A 20,566-nucleotide genomic window follows, 5' to 3' on the forward strand; every position below is an offset into this window, starting at 1 on the left:
ACACCCAAAACTCCAAAACTTCAAAAGTGGTCTCCTGTTGTGGTTAAAGCATTGTTGCGGAAAACTAAATTGGATAGTATTTTTTTTTTAAATCCTTAAAAAAAAATGTTAAGTGATTTTGAGAGTGAAAACCTGAAAAACAGAAACCTGAGAAAACCAACAACAGAAAACAAAATGTAAGGGGGGGGGAATAAAATATTTTATAGGGCCCTGTGTTTGCACATGCGTGCACAAGCTTTGCCGTTAACGTTTATGATGGATGAGGAAAAGTGAAAACTGAGATGTAGGCTGTTTCTTTTGATGCATCTTTCATATCTCCAATTGTAGCTGGTGCAGAGTTACAGTCATTTCTATTTTAAGTAAATCAATTCAGTAGCCTGTGAATCAGAATCCTATTCATAAACGTAAACAAATGATAAAAGGGATTGATTTTCAGCGCATGCTCTCTACATTGTAGTCATTTAGCAGAAGCTCTTATCCAGAGCGACTTACAGGAGCAATTAGGGTTAGCTAAGTGCCTTGCTCAAGGGCACAGCGACATTTTTCACCTAGTTGTCTCTGGAATTCTTTAAATACTTTAAAATCCTGGCCATTTCTAAGCAGTGAAATATAAGGGTACAATACTTTACACCAGTTTGTTTGAACTGGAGAAAGATGTTACATCATGCATGTCTCTCTCTCCCCAAATTTTAATAGTATGCAAACATTTCATCGTCAACCTCGCCTCTCTTTTCCCTGTAAGATTCTGTGGTTAGGGGCTGTGTACCATGTTCCCTCTGGATGAATCCCAAATCAGTCCCTTCTCCTCTCCATTTGCATGTGAACACGCAACTCAGCCATATGCACAAGCGTCCCAAAGCTGAGAGAGTGAAAATTGAGGGTACAGGGGCTAATTAGACCCATTGATACATTTGGGGTTTGTGCAATGTAATACAAAATAATGGATAGGTGTGAATAATTATGCCACGTGCAATTGTTTGTGTGATTTCGAGACATGACACAACAGATGAATTACCTCCCAAATTAAATGTTTAACTTATATTTTGCAAAATGACGGGGGGGGGGGGTGTATTCATTGGAATTTCATGCTTGTTTTATTATTTCAAAGAGGAGCATGAATTGCATTATTCAAGTAACGAGTGTTTCCCAAAGTTGATGGGATTATTGATCCCCTGACCCCTCTCTGGAAGTCATCGGTGTTGTCAGCAACACGTGACAGAGGCAGGTAGGGGCGAGGTGGTGGTTTGGGATTCACCGTTTCCCTCTCTTCATGCTAACCCCCATCTTGGTTCTCCACTCCACTGATACTATTGGGTTATAGCTGACATTTCCTCTCTCCTAAGCAGTCTTCACAGGGAGCAAAACAGAGGTGATCTTAACAAAAGCTAATTGGGGAGCTTCTCTCATTCAGCCTAGAGCCCCAGAAAGTAATCATCATAACTAAAACACACACAAGTTGTGTTCTGGGGCCGGTGGAAAGAGAGGACCCAAATCAGTTTTAAGGTCTTTTCATACTTAAAAAGGAAGCACATGCTTGATCATACATATGATGTTCACATGTTCAGTGCAGTTGATCACACTCACACACAGTGTAAAGGAGGTCATTGACATGCTAGAGTGAGGCTCAATGCAGATAAGTGCACAGATACAGGGGATGAGGAGGAGTGATACAAAAAGCACAAAGCACACTAAAAAAATCAAGCACACGGGGCTAGGGGTACAAGCCTATCATATACAAATGATCCTAGCCTATGCTTTATTTCTTCGAGCCGATGATAGCCTAATCATGTAGCTAATACACATGTATTAGCCAAAAGATCCATATTGATACAGCAATACATTTTGGACAGGGCATTGAGCACCTAAGATGTTCTGGTAATGACATATGCTACGCAGTGCAATAATGACACGTGGGCAACAAAACATTGATTTCGACAGGTAGTGTTCCATCTCTACAGGGCATTGGACAAGTCGACATAGGGAGCAGAAGCATGCAGTTATACTACCCAGTAAGAGTAACGAACGTGGCGAGGGATCTGAGCAGCATTCTGAGAGGGAAACAAAGCCACGCTCCACTAAACCAGCCTAAACGTGATGCAACCCGACAGTCCAATGGCATATTGCTGCTCTTAAAATAACAAAACCTACAGAGACTACAGCCTACACACATGCTGTATATACAGCTCTAGGTTACAGCAATTAAAAAGCCATGTGATAAAGGGTGTTGGAGTTTTCGTGCATCTCTCTGTAAAGCCTACCTGACCTTTGGGCATAGGCTACTGCCATTACAATGAGGCTATACACCAAATCATGGTTAACCTACCAATTAGAAACAAGGCATAGTTGTATCTAGGCTAGGCAAAATGAGCAATTTAGTCACAAACATAGATCTGCTAAATGATACAACGTAAAACGTTGGCTACCTGTAGAGATGAAAAGTGCACCATTTCCTTTGTGAAAAAGGAATGGCTATAATAAAAAGATGATTGGTGGGTAGGGGGGGGGGAATTCTACCTTCCATTAAAAAAAGGCCTTAGCAGGGCTGTGTGCAGAAGGCTTTGTCTGTTCATATACACAGAGACAGACAGAGAGAACCGTAAAGGAGGAAGAAGTAAGAGAACCAGAGAGTATAAAGAAATATATATAAAAACCTCTATCTATATATTATGGACAGAGAAATGGCTTCTTATGTAGGCCTAGTTATTGTGGGCTCTGCATGAAGAATTCAGCAAATTGGGCTAGACTGCATAACTATGGATGAAGTATGAATTCTAAGACTGATATAGGCCTAAGCAGTTTATTCAAGGCAAGAAGATTAAACAAAGCAACAGCTACATGGTTCATAACCATGTTGACAATACAAGTAATCTACTGTCAGAGGGAACACATTTTTCACTAGTGTAAATATGTAGCCTCCTGCACTGGTAGTCTAAGCACATCCCTCTGTAATAACACAGACACGGGTCACAACAATGGCATCTGTAGAAAATAAATAATGTCACAAGGAAGGAGAAGCTAAACAGAATAACAGAAGCACATCCACTAAACAATGTTTTCTAACCGTCACCAATGTCATTGTTTGGAGACCACAGTATTGTTTCGGGGGGGGGGGGGGGCTCAAGCCCCTAGATGCAATACGCTACACTTCAAAAGGTAATCATAAAGAACTAGGCCTAGCTGTGGCTTCAGCTGAAATCGCTGTGGCCGTACAGAGACTGTTGCTAACCCTCGACCCAGTCTCAAACTGAGAAATACAAAATAAACACTGCACTATAAACTCAGAAATCTCAAAAGCACCACAGAGATCAAGAACTAGACTGTATCCCAACCCTGGTTGGATTTTAGAGGTACCCCGTATTGTCCCCTACTGCAGCTCTGGGTTGTGGCAGTGCCGTGAAATACAATTTGAACTAGCCTGAGCGCCACATCCAATTCACAAAGATTGTTTTCCCCTGCTCCCAGTTGTAAAAAAAGGGCAGTTCAGTTGCCCCATCTGAAATTGTTATGACCCCCCCTCCAAAATAAACTTTTTCTCCACCATAAAAGTCTGTATTGGCCTTCTAATGTTTCGCTGGCATTCATAGTCCTTGATATTCCAAGCCATTTGGAATGCAAAACATTCCCAAAACAAGACCGAGGATTCATGTACAGTGGATACACACGTTTGCATACGGAGGCTGATAGACAATAGTTTCTGCTGTTCTGTTGGACAATCACTCCTCTCTGCTCCATGACTTTACTGTTCACATGACAACAACACACACACACACACACACACACACACACACACACACACACACACACACACACGGAACAAAATGTCCATTTCAGTTTGAGCAGGCCGGTGCTACTCTCGTCTTTCCACCAAAAACCTGAACAAAAGGCTGTTTTTGTCTTGACTTTAGGTAATAATGGGGGATGCTGTTATGAAGTCTGCTCCCCAGGCCTCCATACTGTAGCATAGCAGCAGGGGAACAATAGGACAGTTGTGGGTCAAGGATGGAGTGCTGACCATAGGGGCTGACTTGGCCTGGGGAAGTGGACAGCAAGAATGTCCTTTCTGTTTCAGTTTATCTTTTACACCCCCCCCCCCCTAATTTCACTGCATTCAGTAAACACCTGGGATCAGGGTCATGTTCAGTAAGCATGTGAAATATAAAAATGTACATTGAGGTATGCTACCAATGCATTTCCCCCCACAAAAAAATCTTGACATGGAAAGTTGGTCTAATACGTTGTTTCGCTCTACTGTTCATTTACAGTACAGTGCATTTGGCCAGGCTTGAGTTCAGCACAAAACGGGAGAAGAGGTCCAAATTGTTGCATTCCTTTGGACAGTACCTTCAACTCCCTCTAAGTAGGTGAGTGGGTCACTGAAAAAGGAGGACCGGCTATTTCCACAGGGCACATGCACAGATATAAAGGCAGTTTATGGGATTCTAATATTAACCAGATTGGTAGGTCATTGTAGGTAAGGTTGATGCTATGCCAACAAAAAAAAACGAATACTACTTCTCGGAGCAAGAACAAACTCAGATACAAAGATGTTTCACGCCAGTTTCAGAGTACTGAAGGACAATACACATGGGGAAATGGGGGCAAATAATGTTGATGAAAAGTGCAACCCAAGAAGCAAGTTTCCCCTAGAGGGTCTAACCCAATTAAAATACTAGAATGGACATGGACCTTCTTATGATGGGATAAAGGTCAGCCATTTTGGTCATAGTTTGCCAGTGATGCGACAAGATATTTTTTGAAATAACAAATCTGAAGAATTTATCTGCACGGTATGTTTGTTAGCTAGCCAGACAGTTTTAGAGGAATTACTCCATAAATGTTTCTAATTAACTGCCAATATGCCATCCTCCAATTCAAACAATGCAGTCAATCCACAGGCAGCCATACACTGGCTGAAATCAGTTGATAGAACTTAGACAAGTTGGAAATGCAACAAGTACTGACATTGTATAATAGTACACAGCTTTCCAAGAAAACCAAACATTGACATTTATGGTCTGTTCACACTTATACAGAATATTGGTTAAAAAAAAAAACTATTTATAATTATATGACAATATATTAGGTTAACAATTCTATTAGATAATTTGATATATCACATGCCTTACTTTTATTATCCTGCATAAGTAAATTCAGCATTGTAAAACTGGTGGTTTGGATCCTGGATGCTGATTGAAAGAGCAGCGTTCCAAGCCGTGCTGTATTGGCCATCACAGAGACACCTATGCCTGCTAACAGTTCCACCTGAAAATGATCACTGCGCATCCACAAGAATATCATGTTCATGTTGCTGTCCGAATCATCTCAACTCGCATATTATTTGTACCTTGCTTCCAGCCTTGCACTTAGTTTGGTACAGCGGGGTTAATATAAACTTAGCTGTCTACCTTTCAGACCTTGGAAACAATGTTTCACTTTTGAATTTCGATCTCTGTAGTACCATACATAGAGTGAAATGTGCACAGACAAGACAACTTTTGCTGAGCCAGTAAAAAAAAAAAATCACACATCAACATCATTATTATGGAGACATCCAAATAAATACCAATAGAAAAAGATCAAGCAAACAAAAATGCAGCTAGTGTACTATCAGTCCAGGTTCACTGTTTGCCATGACTAAATTAGCTGAAGTTGGCTGGTTATCTAGCGACGAAAACGTTATCCAGCCCACATAGCAACCATTTTTTTATGGATGACCAGTGCTTTTGCATAGCAACTATGCAAAAATAATTAAAGATTGCGTCGTGTCTAAAGCAACATGACCAAAAGAACTAACATGACCAAAATAATATATATTCTGGTGGAAGAATGAAATTGCATCAATTGAAAATAATGTTAATGAAAATATGTAATTCTTTATTATTTTAATATGTTTGTAACAGTTTTATAATAGCAATAAGGCACTCAGCTATCACGTCGTCCTGGACAATGTCATTTACCTGTCTGTGACTGTATTCATGATACAGCACTGCCTCTTGTGCCTTATTACTTCATTATGCCTAATAATTCTGGAACTTTGAGGGTTTATGACAGACTCTCTAGTAATTTAAATCTATGGTCTGACCTTACTTCCTCATTGCAGCAATGCGCGCCCCCGATAGCTACTTTGGAGAAAAGCTCGTTGACCCCCGAGCATCGCCTCGGCCACCCCCCCACCAAAAATACTGTAAAATCGCGCGGGAGCGCGCGCACCTCAGTAAACGGAATATGCGCTCATAATTAGTGCTGTGTTTGACACTCCCGCTACAACAAACACAGAGCCCTTTAAACAAATTATAGCTATATATAAAACCAAAAGGTACACAGATAGATAACCTGAAATGTATAAGAAATAGTAAATATAATATTCAGAGCCATGTAATTGCATTTCGATGTAACGTTAAACAATATTTCATTGCGCTCAACAGTGACTGTCGAGAGGAAATGGAACAGTTGAGGACAAAAAAAAGTCGCTCTGTGTTACCCCTGATGGTCACAGCCCGAATATTTTTGCAACATTGATGGCGAAGAAGTCAACAAAAACAGTAAAAAAAGGTACCTGAAAAGCTGACTGTCCCTTCGGCGTGCATTACTGAACATACTTACCTACACAATGAATGAGTTTGTGCCGCCACGAGTCAAGTTCCTGCCGAAAGCCTCGCCTCTCGATCGTGCATTGCTGCTTCTTGCACAGACTCGCCATTTTCTACCGATCCCTCTCGGGAACGCGCACGTTGGCAAAGAGAAAGCGCTAGATGAGCGCGCACGCAATGAAGAATAGGCGCACTACTGTTCTTTATGCGCACTACAGTGCTGTCAATGCTCCACTCTGCGCTGTCAACGCGCTACTATTTTCACAGCAGAAGGCCTACAGTTTATTAACTTGAACAACATATTAACATTAATTATTTACTGATCTTGAATAGAAGACTGTCTTAGGCCTACTTTCCTGTCTAACTTTTCTTAGAATATATAATTTAGCCTAGACAGAATAAGAATAAGTGAGAGGTCAAAAGTACACAATAGTTACCTGAATGAAAATGGGGGAGGGTCATGCTTTTTCAATTACAGTCAGGGGGAGTGTTTAGTATTTTTTAAATGTAGTTCGGGGGAGGTTCATGTAATTTGTAATCAATTAAATGTAATATTGCTCAGGGTTTGAGAATGAGTTGCTTGTTAAAGCATCTCATGTGTGCCCGATGATGCCCCTCACCCCTGATTCTCGGCTGGGCACGCAATATCATGTGTGCCTAGTGTGGTCTCAATAAAATGATCAACAGCCTATACCAGCCTTTCTCAAACCCTGGTCTGTGGACCAGTGCCAGTCCATGGAGGAATGCTTGCAGGTCTGCAACATATTTGACACCAATAAATACTTGCAATGCGCTGACCTATACATGCTGCTGCAGTAAACAAATGGTGTTGCCATGACTAAGTATAGCTACACAAACTGCGCAGATATTTAGAAACAAAAACATCTACATCAAGTATAAGCCAGAATTTTTGTTTTACAAAAAAATACATGAATAACCAAACGAAAATTCTGCACAATAATTTCACAGACATGTAGAGTTTACTGAAGGCTTCATACTTCCTCTCTCATAACATTTCGAAGTGACATAGTTGAAAAGCTGGTCATGCCCTCAGTCGTGGATGCTTGCTAAGAGGTTTTAAGCCCAACTGCTAAAAAGATCAGTGAAATCCGACTTTCCAATGACACGTGTAGAATTCAAGATATGGCACATGCAGATTTTAGGCAGAGCCCGAACATCAAATTGGTTTGCAATCCAATTAGATGAGACAGCTGACATTTCAAATGCCAGCTTCTTGTACACATATGACGGTTTTCTTTGTTGCAAAGAGTTGCCTCAGAATACAACTGTAGGTTAGATATTCCGTGTTCTGAACAAGAAGGCCTACATAACGGGACATGGATTATCGGGATCTGTAGGCCTACAGATGAGACTGCTACTCGAACCCATCCATACAGTGACGCGATAGCGACATTTTCCATGCAAATTATAAAAATGGCCGATTTCAAGAAAAAGCTGCGGCTGGAGAGACGAGTGCATTGAGGCATTTTTTACATGTTCCCCGTATTCTCAACTCTGGCTAACGTGGGTGATCAATCAATCAAATGTATTTATAAAGCCCTTTTTACATCAGCCAATGTCACAAAGCGCTGTACAGACACCCAGCATAAAACCCCAAACAGCAAGCAATGCAGATGTAGAAGCATGGTGGCTTGGAAAAACTCCCTAGAAAGGCCAGAACCTAGGAAGAAACCGAGAGAGAAACCAGGCTATGAGGGGTGGCCAGTCCTCTTCCGGCTGTGCCAGGCGGAGATTATAACAGTACATGGCCATGATTTTCAAATGTTCATCGATAACCAGCAGGGTCAAACAAAAATAATCACAGTGGTTGTAGAGGGTGCAACAGGTCAGCACCTCAGGAGTAAATGTCAGTTGGCTTTTCATAGCCGATCATTCAGAGTTAGAGACAGCAGGTGCGGTAGAAAGAGAGAGTCGAAAACAACAGGTCAAGGACAAGCTAGCACGTCCAGTGAACAGGTCAGGGTTCCATAGCCGCAGGCAGAACAGTTGAAACTGGAACAGCAGCATTACCAGGTGGACTGGGGACAGCAAGGAGTCATCAGGCCAGGTAGTCCTGAAGCATGGTCCCAGGGCTCAGGTCCTCCGGGAGGGGAGGGAGAGGGAGAGAGAGAGAATTAGAGGGAGCATACTTAAATTCACACAGGACACCGGATAAGACAGGAGAAATACTCCAGACATAACAGACTGACCCTAACCCCCCAATACAAACTATTGCAGCATAAATAGGCAGGAGGGGTCGAGAGACACTGTGGCCCTGTTTGACGATACCCCCGGAAAGGGCCAACCAGACAGGATATAACCCCACCCACTTTGCCAAAGCACAGCCCCCATACCACTAGAGGGATATCATCAAACCACCAATTTACTACCCTGAGACAAGGGTGAGTATAGCCCAGCATGCCGGCCAGCATCCCAGAGTCTCCTCTTCACTGTTGACGTCGAGACTGGTGTTTTGCGGCTACTATTTAATGAAGCTGCCAGTTGAGGACTTGTGAGGCGTCTGTTTCTCAAACTAGACACTAATGTTTCAAAAGCGTTTTTGTGCCAGGCACACCCCAGAGGTGTCAAGGTGTTTTCAACAGGCAGTCTGTTGAAAAGTGTCTTCAGTGCTGGTGAACGTATAATAGATCCACTGCTTTCCCGGGCGTGGATCAGATTATGAGGGGAAGCAATCCTTGAATATGAGCAGAGTTTCTCAGATGTGACCCCATCAATTTACTTTAAAACTTTTTATTTATTTAACCTTTATTTAACTAGGCAAGTCGGTTAAGAACAAATTCTTATTTGCAATGAGGCCAAACCCTAACCCGGACAACGCTGGGCCAATTGTGAGCCGCCCTACAGGATTCCCAATCACGACCGATTGTGATACAGCCTGGAATCGAACCAGGGTCGGACGAGGCGTACAGAGGTCCATTATCACCAACCATCACTCCCATGTTCCAATGGCACTTTGTGTTAGCTAATCGAAGTTTATAATTTTAAAAGTCTAATTGATCATTAGAAAATAATTTTACAATTATGTTAGCACAGCTGAAAACTGTTGTTCTGATTAAAGAAGCAATAAAACGGGCCCTCTTTAAACTAGTTGAGTATATGGAGCATCAACATTTGTGGGTTCGATTATAGGCTCAAAATGGCCGGAAACAAAGTACTTTCTTCTGAAACTTATCAGTCTATTCTTGTTCTAAGAAATGAAGGCTATTCCATGCTATAAATTGCCAAGAAACGGAAGATCTCGTACAACGCTGTGTACTACTCCCTTCACAGAACAGTGAAAACTGGCCCTAACCAGAATATAAAGAGGAGTGGGAGGCCCCGGTGCACAACTGAGCAAGAGTAAAGGCTGGACTATAGCTTACAATAGGCTATAGGCCTAGGATATGCGAAGAGCATGCTTGGAGACGTACAGGGCAAAGTTATATTTCTAAGAAAATGTACTTCCTTTGAGTTTTTGAGCTGCTAGTATGGTGTATGTAAAACTAGGCTACACTGCATTACACATGGCAATGGTTCCCAATCATGTACACCGGCCTGCACTGCTCTTGCTGATGTTAATAACCCCTTTGCGCAGCCTAACCAATGACAATATATATATATATATTATTTAACTAGGTAAGTTGGTTAAGAACAAATTCTTATTTACAATGAAGGCCTACCAAAAGGCCTCCTGCGGGGATGGGGGCAGGGATTAAAAATACAAATAATTTAAATAAAAAATTTGACAAACCACACATCACGACAAGAGAAACAACACTACATAAAGAGAGACCTATGAGGACAACATAGCATGGCAGCAACACATGACAACACAGCATGGTAGCAACACAACATGGCAGGCGCACAACATGGTAGCAGCACAAAATAGGGTACAAACAACAGTACAAAGGGCAAGAAGGTAGAGACAACAATACATCACGCAAAGCAGCCACAACTGTCAGTAAGAGTGTCCATGATTGAGTCTTTGAATGAAGAGATAAAACTGTCCAGTTTGAGTGTTTGTTGCAGCTTGTTCCAGTTGCTAGCTGCAGCGAACTGAAAAGTGGAGCAACCCAGGGATGTGTGTGCTTTGGGGACCTTTAACAGAATGTGACTGGTAGAACTGGTGTTGTATGTGGAGGATGAGGGGTGCAGAAGATCTCTCAGATAGGCCTCACTCCCCCCTAAGAGTGTTATATAAATAAGCAACAATCAGTGGGTCTTGCGACGGGTATACAGAGATGACCAGTTTACAGAAGAGTATCTATAAATTACATCTCCATAATCTAACATGGGTAGGATGGTCATCTGAATCAGGGTTAGTTTGGCAGCTGGGGTGAAAGAGGAGCGATTACGATAGAGGAAACCAAGTCTAGATTTAACTTTAGCCTGCAGCTTTGATATGTGCTGAGAGAAGGACAGTGTACCTAGCTGTACTAGCTGTACTCCAAAGTACTTGTATGATGTGACTACCTCAAGCTCTAAACCCTCAGAGGTAGTAATCACACCGATGGGGAGAGGTGCATTCACCTTACCAAACCACATTACCTTTGTTTTGGAGATGTTCAGAATAAGGTTAAGGGCAGAGAAAGTTTGTTGGACACTAAGAAAGCAGATAAGAAGAAAGACCGGAGGTAAGCTTGCTATTGCTATAATTGATTTGAATAAAAACAAGGTTAAGGGCAGAGATATTTACTTCGTTGCCCATAATGAAGCTATTTATCAGAGTTATTTTTGACCTGACAATAAAGCCATATCCCAGTAACACATTGTGGGGCGGCAGGTAGCCTAGTGGTTAGAGCGTTGGGCCAGTAACAGAAAGGTTGACGGTGTGGTGCCGAAAATCTCCCCCTGCCAGAACCCCCCCTCGCGTAAACGCGCCGCACTCAATTCTTCATTGCTGCGACTTGCTTGCTAGTTGAGATTTCTGAACACGTTAGGCTGCGTTTCATTAGATTTTTTATGTCGGTTTGATTGCAGGGGAGGCATGGTAATGTCTGCAGTTTTCGGGTTGACTATTTGTTTCAAGTGTATTAGTCTCTAAATAAATCTCTTTGGCAAAATTCGTCATCTCTCCCATGTCTTATTCGACTAGTAGTTGTTCTGAAATGTTTATTGCTTGCCTACATTTTACTCCTTCTATGTTTAATGTAACACACATACATTAATTATACATTTCGGTTGCCTTTCCTGACATGAAGTTTGTTCGATAGAAAGAATTCGACTCTGATGTGTGCCACAGAAAGTATTTGACTCTAGCCACAAAATTAAAGAAATTAGAAGGGGGTGGGAGGGATTTCGGCAGGCAAGAAAATGCAACCCCCCCCCCCCCCCCCCTCCCCGTGGCTAGAGTCAAATACTTTGTGGCACACAGAGTCAAATACTTTCTATAGAACAAGCTTCACGTCATTATAGGCTACCGAAATGAATAATTAATGTCAAACGAATTAATGTCAAAACTATGTGGACAGCGCATGGGTGCTGAAAGTAGGTTAATTCGAGAAGATCTAATTCATTTAAACAGTTTACATTTTAATTTGACTTTAGGCTACTAAAACAAGAGGTCTTTGTGTTGGAGCCCATTTCCTCCTAATCAAGAAATAAGAGGTACATCAGGTAGGTGTACCTCTTATTTCTTGATTAGGAGGAAATGGGCTCCAACACAAAGACCTCTTGTCAGGTAGGTGTACCTCTTATTTCTTGATTAGGAGGAAATGGGCTCCAACACAAAGACCTCTTGTTTTAGTAGCCTAAAGTCAAATTAAAATGTAAACTTAGCTGACCATCCATAGATTTGGTCAGCTAAGTCCTTCAGTCACCATGCACTCCTTAAATATCTCAGTGTCAGTGAAGACCATGGTGTTAAATTAAAACCAGGGTTCGATTTGAGGGGGTAAGTGAGAGTATATAAGGTTTTTGTTAAAGAGGGGGTATGTGAGGGTATTGTGGCTTTTGTTAAAGTTATTGGCTAAAAATCATAGACCTACCCCTTGTTCATTTAAGATTTTTTTTAAATAAATGGTATATAGTGCGATCTATGACGAGGCTTTACTCCACAATGCCTTATGCTAAAAACAAGCTGTAAATTTACTGGGAAAGACATATCTCCATGACATTCAGAGGCTGCGCTACAACCTTCTATAGGGGAGGATGAGGAGACAAAAACACGTACTTAGCTTGGAAAGTAAGGATTCTGTCACTACCAATTGAAGTTTTCCATGTCAACCAACTATTAAACAACATGCGAACTCAAAAAAATCAGTCAGGAGACAGCCAGGTAATCTAATTATTTAGGCTATATTATTATTATTATTTCAAGGCTATAGCCTTGAATAAATCAATTGTAAAGAATTTGTGACATGCTACAGGCTGCCAGGAGTGCTCAGCATTTCAACACATCAACAACATGTCTATAAATTTAGCACTTAGGCTGTATAAAAGGAAATCTTTTTTTTATTTTTTACTTAGAAATAAATTAAACGAAAAATGCCTTCATTCTACAGTGCCATTGAAATCACTTTTAGAAACAAGAGTTTGGCCAGTCTTTAGTTTGAGGATCATATGTGGAGCTATGCATGCCTAGTTTGTTAATTTAGCCTAGCAGATGCTCTTATATTCCCATGCCCTAATCACAGTCAACACAAATCTATTTTGTAACAATATTATGGAATAAAACTGAATTTAAAAAAGTTAACTGTATACCTGTATGATATGTGGCTGCTGTGTTAAACAATTAATGTATTTTTCATGAAATCATTAACGATCAGATACTTCAGTTGTTACTGGTTCTGTTGCGCTCAATTTTTACATTTGATAGATAACATTAGCACTGTTCCAAACTTAGACTATCCTCTTTTTTAAGAATAGCCTGTATATAAATCAAAACGTCCCCGGTACTGCAGCATGCACTCATTCGTTGTTATGCTCGGTTGTGGTATTAAAAAAATATTCTGCTTGTCTCCAGTCATGTAAACTGACCTAGAATTGCATGAACTGTGTTTATAAAAGGCTATAAGATGATAGATTCATGCAGTGCTTTTATTATAATGGGTATATTTTCACACTTGTCCAAGGTGGTCTGCGAATCCACAACCTTCTGGCTACTTGGCCGTGTAAAAAACGAGGAGCAGTTTCTAAAACTGCATATCTAAGGCTCTGGTCTGTGCTAGGAATGAGTGTAAAACGGTAGGCATGTTTTCTGCTATCCACTTTATGTTTTCATTATTATTTTGGGTATAGGGGAGGATCACTTGTGGTTTTTCAAAAGTTCAGGGAGGGTCAGGTTAAAATATATTTTACTGGAATCCCATCCATTTTCATTTGAGAGAGATACGATGAGGTATCCCGCACAAATAACGTAAGTCCCTGATGACTATTCAATCCGTAGAGCTGACTATTAAAAGTCTATGTTTCCTTGTTCGCGAAGGCCTAAATGCTGAATAAATCGGCTCAATCGGAAATTATAATTTTAACGCATACTTCAGCGATACGGATTGAATAGAGCCAAGTAACCTTTGCCTTATGAAAGAAACAAGTAAACTCTTTCAAACTTGTTTTTAAAAGAACCAAAGGTGGAGTTGATATAGGATACATTTATATTTTAGAATGCACAACAAGTAAGGAATTACTATGGATAGGTTTATCATAGTCAATTAAACCACCATTAAAATACGGAATTTTTATTATTTTTCTCTATTAAATTAGGCTATTTCTTTCTTCTAAAATATTGTGCCTAAGGCTACACATTGAAATAGGACCTTTAAATCCGGCATTTCTTCACTGCCCCATAGGAACATGTCTGACAGAGTAGTGTAACACACCAAGCCAATCAGAAAAGGTTTTAAATTAGCGTAAACTGAAGCCCTGCAATGAAACAACACGGCTGCGTAATAACATAGTGATGATGCATTACCTACCGCTGGCGTCAGCAGCACCAAAGCTTATAGCGGCAGGCTAATACTATTCCTTAGCCAACCTGTGCTTGTCCTGTCTTCTCTCCTCTCCTAACCGACTCGTTAATGTCGTAAATGTGGATTCCAATGCTACAGAGACAGAGAAGGTAGCGCACAGGTAAACCGTTTGGTCATATTATTGTAGACTATGTACACTGTCAATAAAATGCAGTGCAGGACTTGTCCAAATTGGCTCAGTTACTGTGGCGCTACTGTACCTACTGGAAAGGCATGATAGGTACATGATATATGCCAGCGACATAAAATAGCATGACAAATCGATAGGTGTTTTACAGGTGAGAAGAATATAGCTGAATTGGGAAAGAGGTGTCATTGTAGCCTCATTTACACATAAACTAGTCTGAATAATGTATTACATCATCCAGTATCAACAGGTTCATACTTGCATTTGACCCTAATGGTAATGTGGCAGCAAATAGCCTGCCTTATGAGGTTCTCTAAATGATTAGATTATATTCCTGCAAACTGATACGAAATGACTGAAAATTAGGGGCAGTTTTGCCATCCTTTGTCTCACACATGTTCCCCCTTTCCCTTGTCTGTGTGTGAAAACATGTTACAGTTCAGTAAAGCTCCTTCCTTTTAAAGCACATATGTTGACTAGGCTACCACACACACTTCACTTGATAGTACAGCATCTGCAGAGCTATATTGATCTGATCTCTTCCCTGCTGTGTCTCTGGACATCAGCACCTGTCCTCTGCTCCCACATCTTCCTCACCGCTTCTCTTCTCCCCCCCTGCCCATCCTCTCCTCACCCTATCCCTCGACCTTAACTCATCCCTTGATCTCACCATCCCTTTCTCACCATCTCTGTCACTCCTTGACTTTAAAATAAACTCAGCAAAAAAGAAACATCCTCACTGTCAACTGTCAAACTGAACAAGTTCCACAGACATGTGACTAACAGAAATTGAATAATGTGTCCCAACAAAGGGGGGGGTCAAACTCAAAAGTAACCGTCAGTATCTTGTGTGGCCATCAGCTGCATTAAGTACTGCAGTGCATCTCCTCCTCATGGACTGCACAGGATTTGCCAGTTCTTGCTGTGATATGTTACCCCACTCTTCCACCAAGGCACCTGCAAGTTCCCAGACATTTCTGGAGGGAATGGCCCTAGCCCTCACCCTTCAATCCAACAGGTCCCAGACGTGCTCAATGGGATTCCGATCCGGGCTCTTCGCTGGCCATGGGAGAACACTGACATTACTGTCTTGCAGGAAATCACACACAGAATGAGCAGCATGGCTGGTGGCATTGTCATGCAGGAGGGTCATGTCAGGATGAGCCTGCAGCAAGGGTACCACGTGAGGGAGGAGGATGTCTTCCCTGTAACTCACAGCATTGAGATTGCCTGTAATGACAACAGGCTCAGTCCGATGATGCCTGATGTCTGGTCCACGACGGTGGGTTGCCGGTGATGCCTGGTGAGGACCTGCCATACAACAGGCCTACAAGCCCTCAGTGTAGCCTCTCTCAGCCTATTGCAGACAGTCTGAGGGATTGTGTGTTCCTGGTGTAACTCGGGCAGTTGTTGTTGCCATCCTGTACCTGTCCTGCAGGTGACATTGCAATTTATTGCCCTGGCCACATCTGCAGTCCTCATGCCTCCTTGCAGCATGCCTAAGGCATGTTCATGCAGATGAGCAGGGACCCTGGGCATCTTTCTTTTGGTGTTTTTCAGAGTCAGTAGAAAGGCCTCTTTAGTGTTCTAAGTGTCCTAACTGTGACTTTAGTTGCCTACCGTCTAACCTGTTAGTGTCTTAACGACCGTTCCACAAGTGCATGTTCATTAATTGTTTATGGTTCATTGAACAAGCATGGGAAACAGTGTTTAAACCGTTTACAATGAAGATCTGTGAAGTTATTTGGATTTTTAGGAATTATCTTTGAAAGAAAGGGTCCTGAAAAAGGGACGTTTATTTTTTTTGCTGAGTTTACCTCTTGAAGGAACACTAAAGTCAGGGTTCAGATAGGACAGATATTGGGGAATTTCCATAGAGGATTTACCCCAGTGTTTTAACCAAAAGGCTCAGACTTTTCTGTTTCCACCTCCACGGGCCGGCACCTGTCTCTTATTGGGCCATGGCTCCGGCAGACCTGCACTCACTTGGGGCCAAAGTCAGGCCACTGGTACTTTTCAGCTTCCAATTACATAACAATGGCTAATTGTATACTTTAACACCTAATCACAAAGCAACTCTTTTGATTATGCCAAGGTTGTTGATTCTGCTCTTCACAAGTCCTCACTGCCAGCTCTAGCTATGGAAACACAGTTTCCCTAGTCTAACATAAGGGTGTATACACTAGTGTAACACTGGTGTTACAGTCGAAAAAAGCAGCAATAGAGTCCGTGCTCTTTACGTTTGTGTGTGTGTGTATGTGTACACGCACGCACAGAACGGAGGGGCCATGACTCTGACGAGAGGGTCGTTCAACTACACAACTGGCGAGGAGTACCATGGGGACTGGAAAGAAGGTAAGACATCTCTATTACCCTTCCCTCTCTAGTTTACGTCTTCATACAGGAGGCACCTATAGGCTGATCAATAGGTATGCATCATGCTTTATACTGTTATGTAGGCCTTCATTTATGTATGACTATAGGGATTCTCTAATCACTGTGGTCTTACAAATATTCCTCCAAACCCTTCACACTGAAGTACAGAGGTTGTTTAATTCATGAATGTAATATCCTCTTAGGTAGCATCAGCCAGATATTTTCATCCACAGAGCTGTCATATATAACATTCTTACAGCCTCATTACCATCTCTAGGCAGATCCCTGTGTCTCTGACTCCATGTGTGTCTTAACTAACAGTATCGTGTGTGTGTCTTCCTATGTGTCCTAACAGTCTCCTGGGGCACTGTCTTTCTGGGACACGTTTGCCTTTTTTAACCAAATCTCTGTTTGATGTAAATGACATGTTATAGAAGTGTCCAGACACTTTTTTAGCGATTTCATTTGGTTTTGAGAAACTTACCCCACCAGTGATAGAGGTCCTAAGACTCATTCTGCAGTATCTATCAAGGCACAAGGCGAGACCCAGATGCAGACACAGGAGGCAGATGGTTGGAGTCTTACAATGTTTAATAATCCAAAAAGTAGTAGGCAAGAGAATGGTCGTGGACAGACAAAAAGGTCAAAACTAGATCAGAGTCCAGGAGGTACAGAGTGGCAGACAGGCTCGTGGTCAAGGCAGGCAGAATGGTCAGGCAGGCGGGTACAGAGTCCAGAAACAGGCAACGGTCAAAACCGGGAGGACTAGAAAAAGGAGAAATGCAAAAGCAGGAGAATGGGGAAAACCGCGGGTTGACTTGGAATAACATACAAGACAAACTGGCACAGAGAGACAGGAAACACAGGGATAAATACACTGGGGAAATAAGCGACACCTGGAGGGGGTGGAGACAATAACAGGAACAGTTGAAACAGATCAGGGCGTGACTGTATCGGGACAGTGGTTAAACATGAACAAAGGCTCCAAAACACCCAAATACGTTCTCTTAGAAATGGCAACTCTCTCAGTATAGTGATGTAAGTCTTTCGATGTTGTACACAGAAAATTGTTACATTACGAAGTCCATTTTGTTGGACTCGATCGATACGTTACCGTATACGTGCATGCACATAGTAAAGTATCGCTAGGATATAGCGTTGCTGGTGGGGTAAATTCCTCAAAAGTAAGAGAAATGGCAAAAAAAGTGTCTGGACATTTCTATAACATGCAATTTACATCAAAAAGTGAACTTGTCCTTTAACTAAGAGTCCTGTGTGTATCAGTCTTCCTTTGTGTCTTAACTGAGAGTCCCTTGTGCCTTAACTAAAATAATCCCCTGTGTATCAGTTAAATAAAGGTTCAATCCCAAATACAAATAATAATACAAATCTGTCTTCAGGTGTGTCTTAACTCAACTGTCCCTAGCCCCTATGTTAGTTCTGTCAGTAATAAGGGATCATCTGGGCAGAGTGAACACTACTGAGAGGGTGTGGGTTGGGGAATACTGTGAACTCAACAACCCTTTGTCTTCCTCCTGTCCTTTGTTTTTCTGTAAGGCACGGGACTAGGTTTGTAAAGATATAAACGTACAATGGCAAGAAAAAGTATGTGAACCCTTTGGAAATACCTGGATTTCTGCATAAATTGGTCCTAAAATTTGATCTGATCTTCATCTAGGTCACAACAATAGACAAACACAGTCTGCTTAAACTAATAACACACAAACAATGATATGTTTTCATGTCTTTATTGAACACACTGTTGTAACATTCACAGAGCAGGGTGGAAAAAGTATGTGAACCCTTGGATTTAATAACTGGTTGACCCTCCTTTGGCAGCAATAACCTCAACCAAACGTTTTCTGTAGTTGTGGATCAGACCTGCACAATGGTCAAAGGAATTGTGGACTATTCATCCTTACAAAACTGTTTCAGTTCAGCAATATTCCTCTGGTGTGAACTGCTCTCTTGAGATGCCACAGCATCTCAATCGGGTTGAGGTCAGGACTCTGACTGGGCCATTCCAGAATGCAGAATGCATTTTCTTCTGTTGAAGCCATTCTGTTGTTGATTTACTTCTGTGTTTTGGGTCATTGATCTGTTGCATCACCCAATGTCTGTTAAGCTTCACTTGGGGGACAGATAGCCTTACATTCTCCTGCAAAATGTCTTGATACACTTGGGAATTTATTTTTCCATCAATGAGAGCAAGCTGTCCAGGCCCTGAGGCAGCAAAGCAGCCCCAAACCATGATGCTCCCTTCACCATAGTTTACAGTTGGGATGTGGTTTTCAAGTTGGTAGGCTGTGCCTTTTTTTCTCCAGACATAGTGTTGTGTGTTCCTTCCAAACAACTCAACTGTAGTTTCATCTGCCCACAGAATATTTTGCCAGTAGCTCTGTGGAACATCCAGGTGCACTTTTGCAAACTTCAGAAGTGCAGCAATGATTTTTTTGGACAGCATTGGCTCCTTCCGTGGTGTCCTCCCATGAACACCATTCTTGTTTAGTGTTTTACATATCGCAGACTCGTCAGCATAGATGTTAGCATGTTCCAGAGATTTCTGTAAGTCTTTAGCTGACACTCTAGGATTTGCCCTTGCGGTCTCTGCCTGGCCGGTTCCCCTCTCTCCACTGGGATTCTCTGCCTCTAACCCTATTACGGGGGCTGAGTCATTGGCTTACTGGTGCTCTTCCATGCCGTCCATAGCAGGGGTGCGTCACTTGAGTGGGTTGAGTCACTGACGTGATCTTCCTGCCACTGCCGCCCCCCCTTGGGTTTGTGCCGTGGGGGAGATCTTCGTGGACTATACTCGACCTTGTCTCAGGGTAGTAGGTTGGTGGTTGAAGATATCCCTCTATTGGTGTGGGGGGCTGTGCTTTGGCAAAGTGGGTGGGGTTATATCCTGCCTGTTTGGCCCTGTCCGGGGGTATCATCGGACAGGGTCACAGTGTCTCCTGACCCTTCCTGTCTCAGCCTCCAGTATTTATGCTGCAATAGTTTGTGTCAGGGGCCTAGGGTCAGTCTGTTATATCTGGAGTATTTCTCCTGTCTTATCCAGTGTCCTGTGTGAATTTTAAGTATGCTCCCTCTAATTTTCTCTTTTTCTATCTTTCTCTCTTTCTTCTCTCGGAGGACCATGCATCAGGACTACCTGGCCTGATGACTCCTTGCTGTTCCCAGTCCACCTAGTCATGCTGCTGCTCCAATTTGAACTGTTCTGCCTGCGGCTATGGAACCCTGACCTGTTCACTGGACGTGCTACCTTGTCCTTGACCTGTTGTTTTGGACCCTCTCTCTACCGCATCTGCTGTCTCTAACTCTGAATGATCGGCTATGAAAAGCCAACTGACATTTACTCCTGAGGTGCTGACCTGTTGCACCCTCTACAACTACTGTGATTATTATCTGACCCTGCAGGTCATCTAGGAACGTTTGAACATCTTGGCCATGTTCTGTTATAATCTCCACCCGGCACAGCCAGAAGAAGACTGGCCACCCCT

General features: G+C 42.2%; 1 protein-coding gene across 1 annotated transcript in view; it reads right to left on the reverse strand.

Moving 5' to 3' along the window:
* The window catches only part of LOC109899851 (ligand-dependent corepressor), a 36,289-nt gene extending 29,571 nt beyond the window's left edge, over positions 1-6,718 (reverse strand). Inside the window, exon 1 of the mRNA XM_031835461.1 lies at positions 6,604-6,718. Coding sequence (XP_031691321.1) covers positions 6,604-6,700 — 97 coding nt within the window. The 5' untranslated portion in view covers positions 6,701-6,718. The remainder of the gene's footprint in view (positions 1-6,603) is intronic.
* Positions 6,719-20,566: the final 13,848 nt, after the last annotated feature.

This window comes from Oncorhynchus kisutch, linkage group LG11 (assembly GCF_002021735.2).
Source record: "Oncorhynchus kisutch isolate 150728-3 linkage group LG11, Okis_V2, whole genome shotgun sequence".
NCBI classification, from domain to species: domain Eukaryota; kingdom Metazoa; phylum Chordata; class Actinopteri; order Salmoniformes; family Salmonidae; genus Oncorhynchus; species Oncorhynchus kisutch.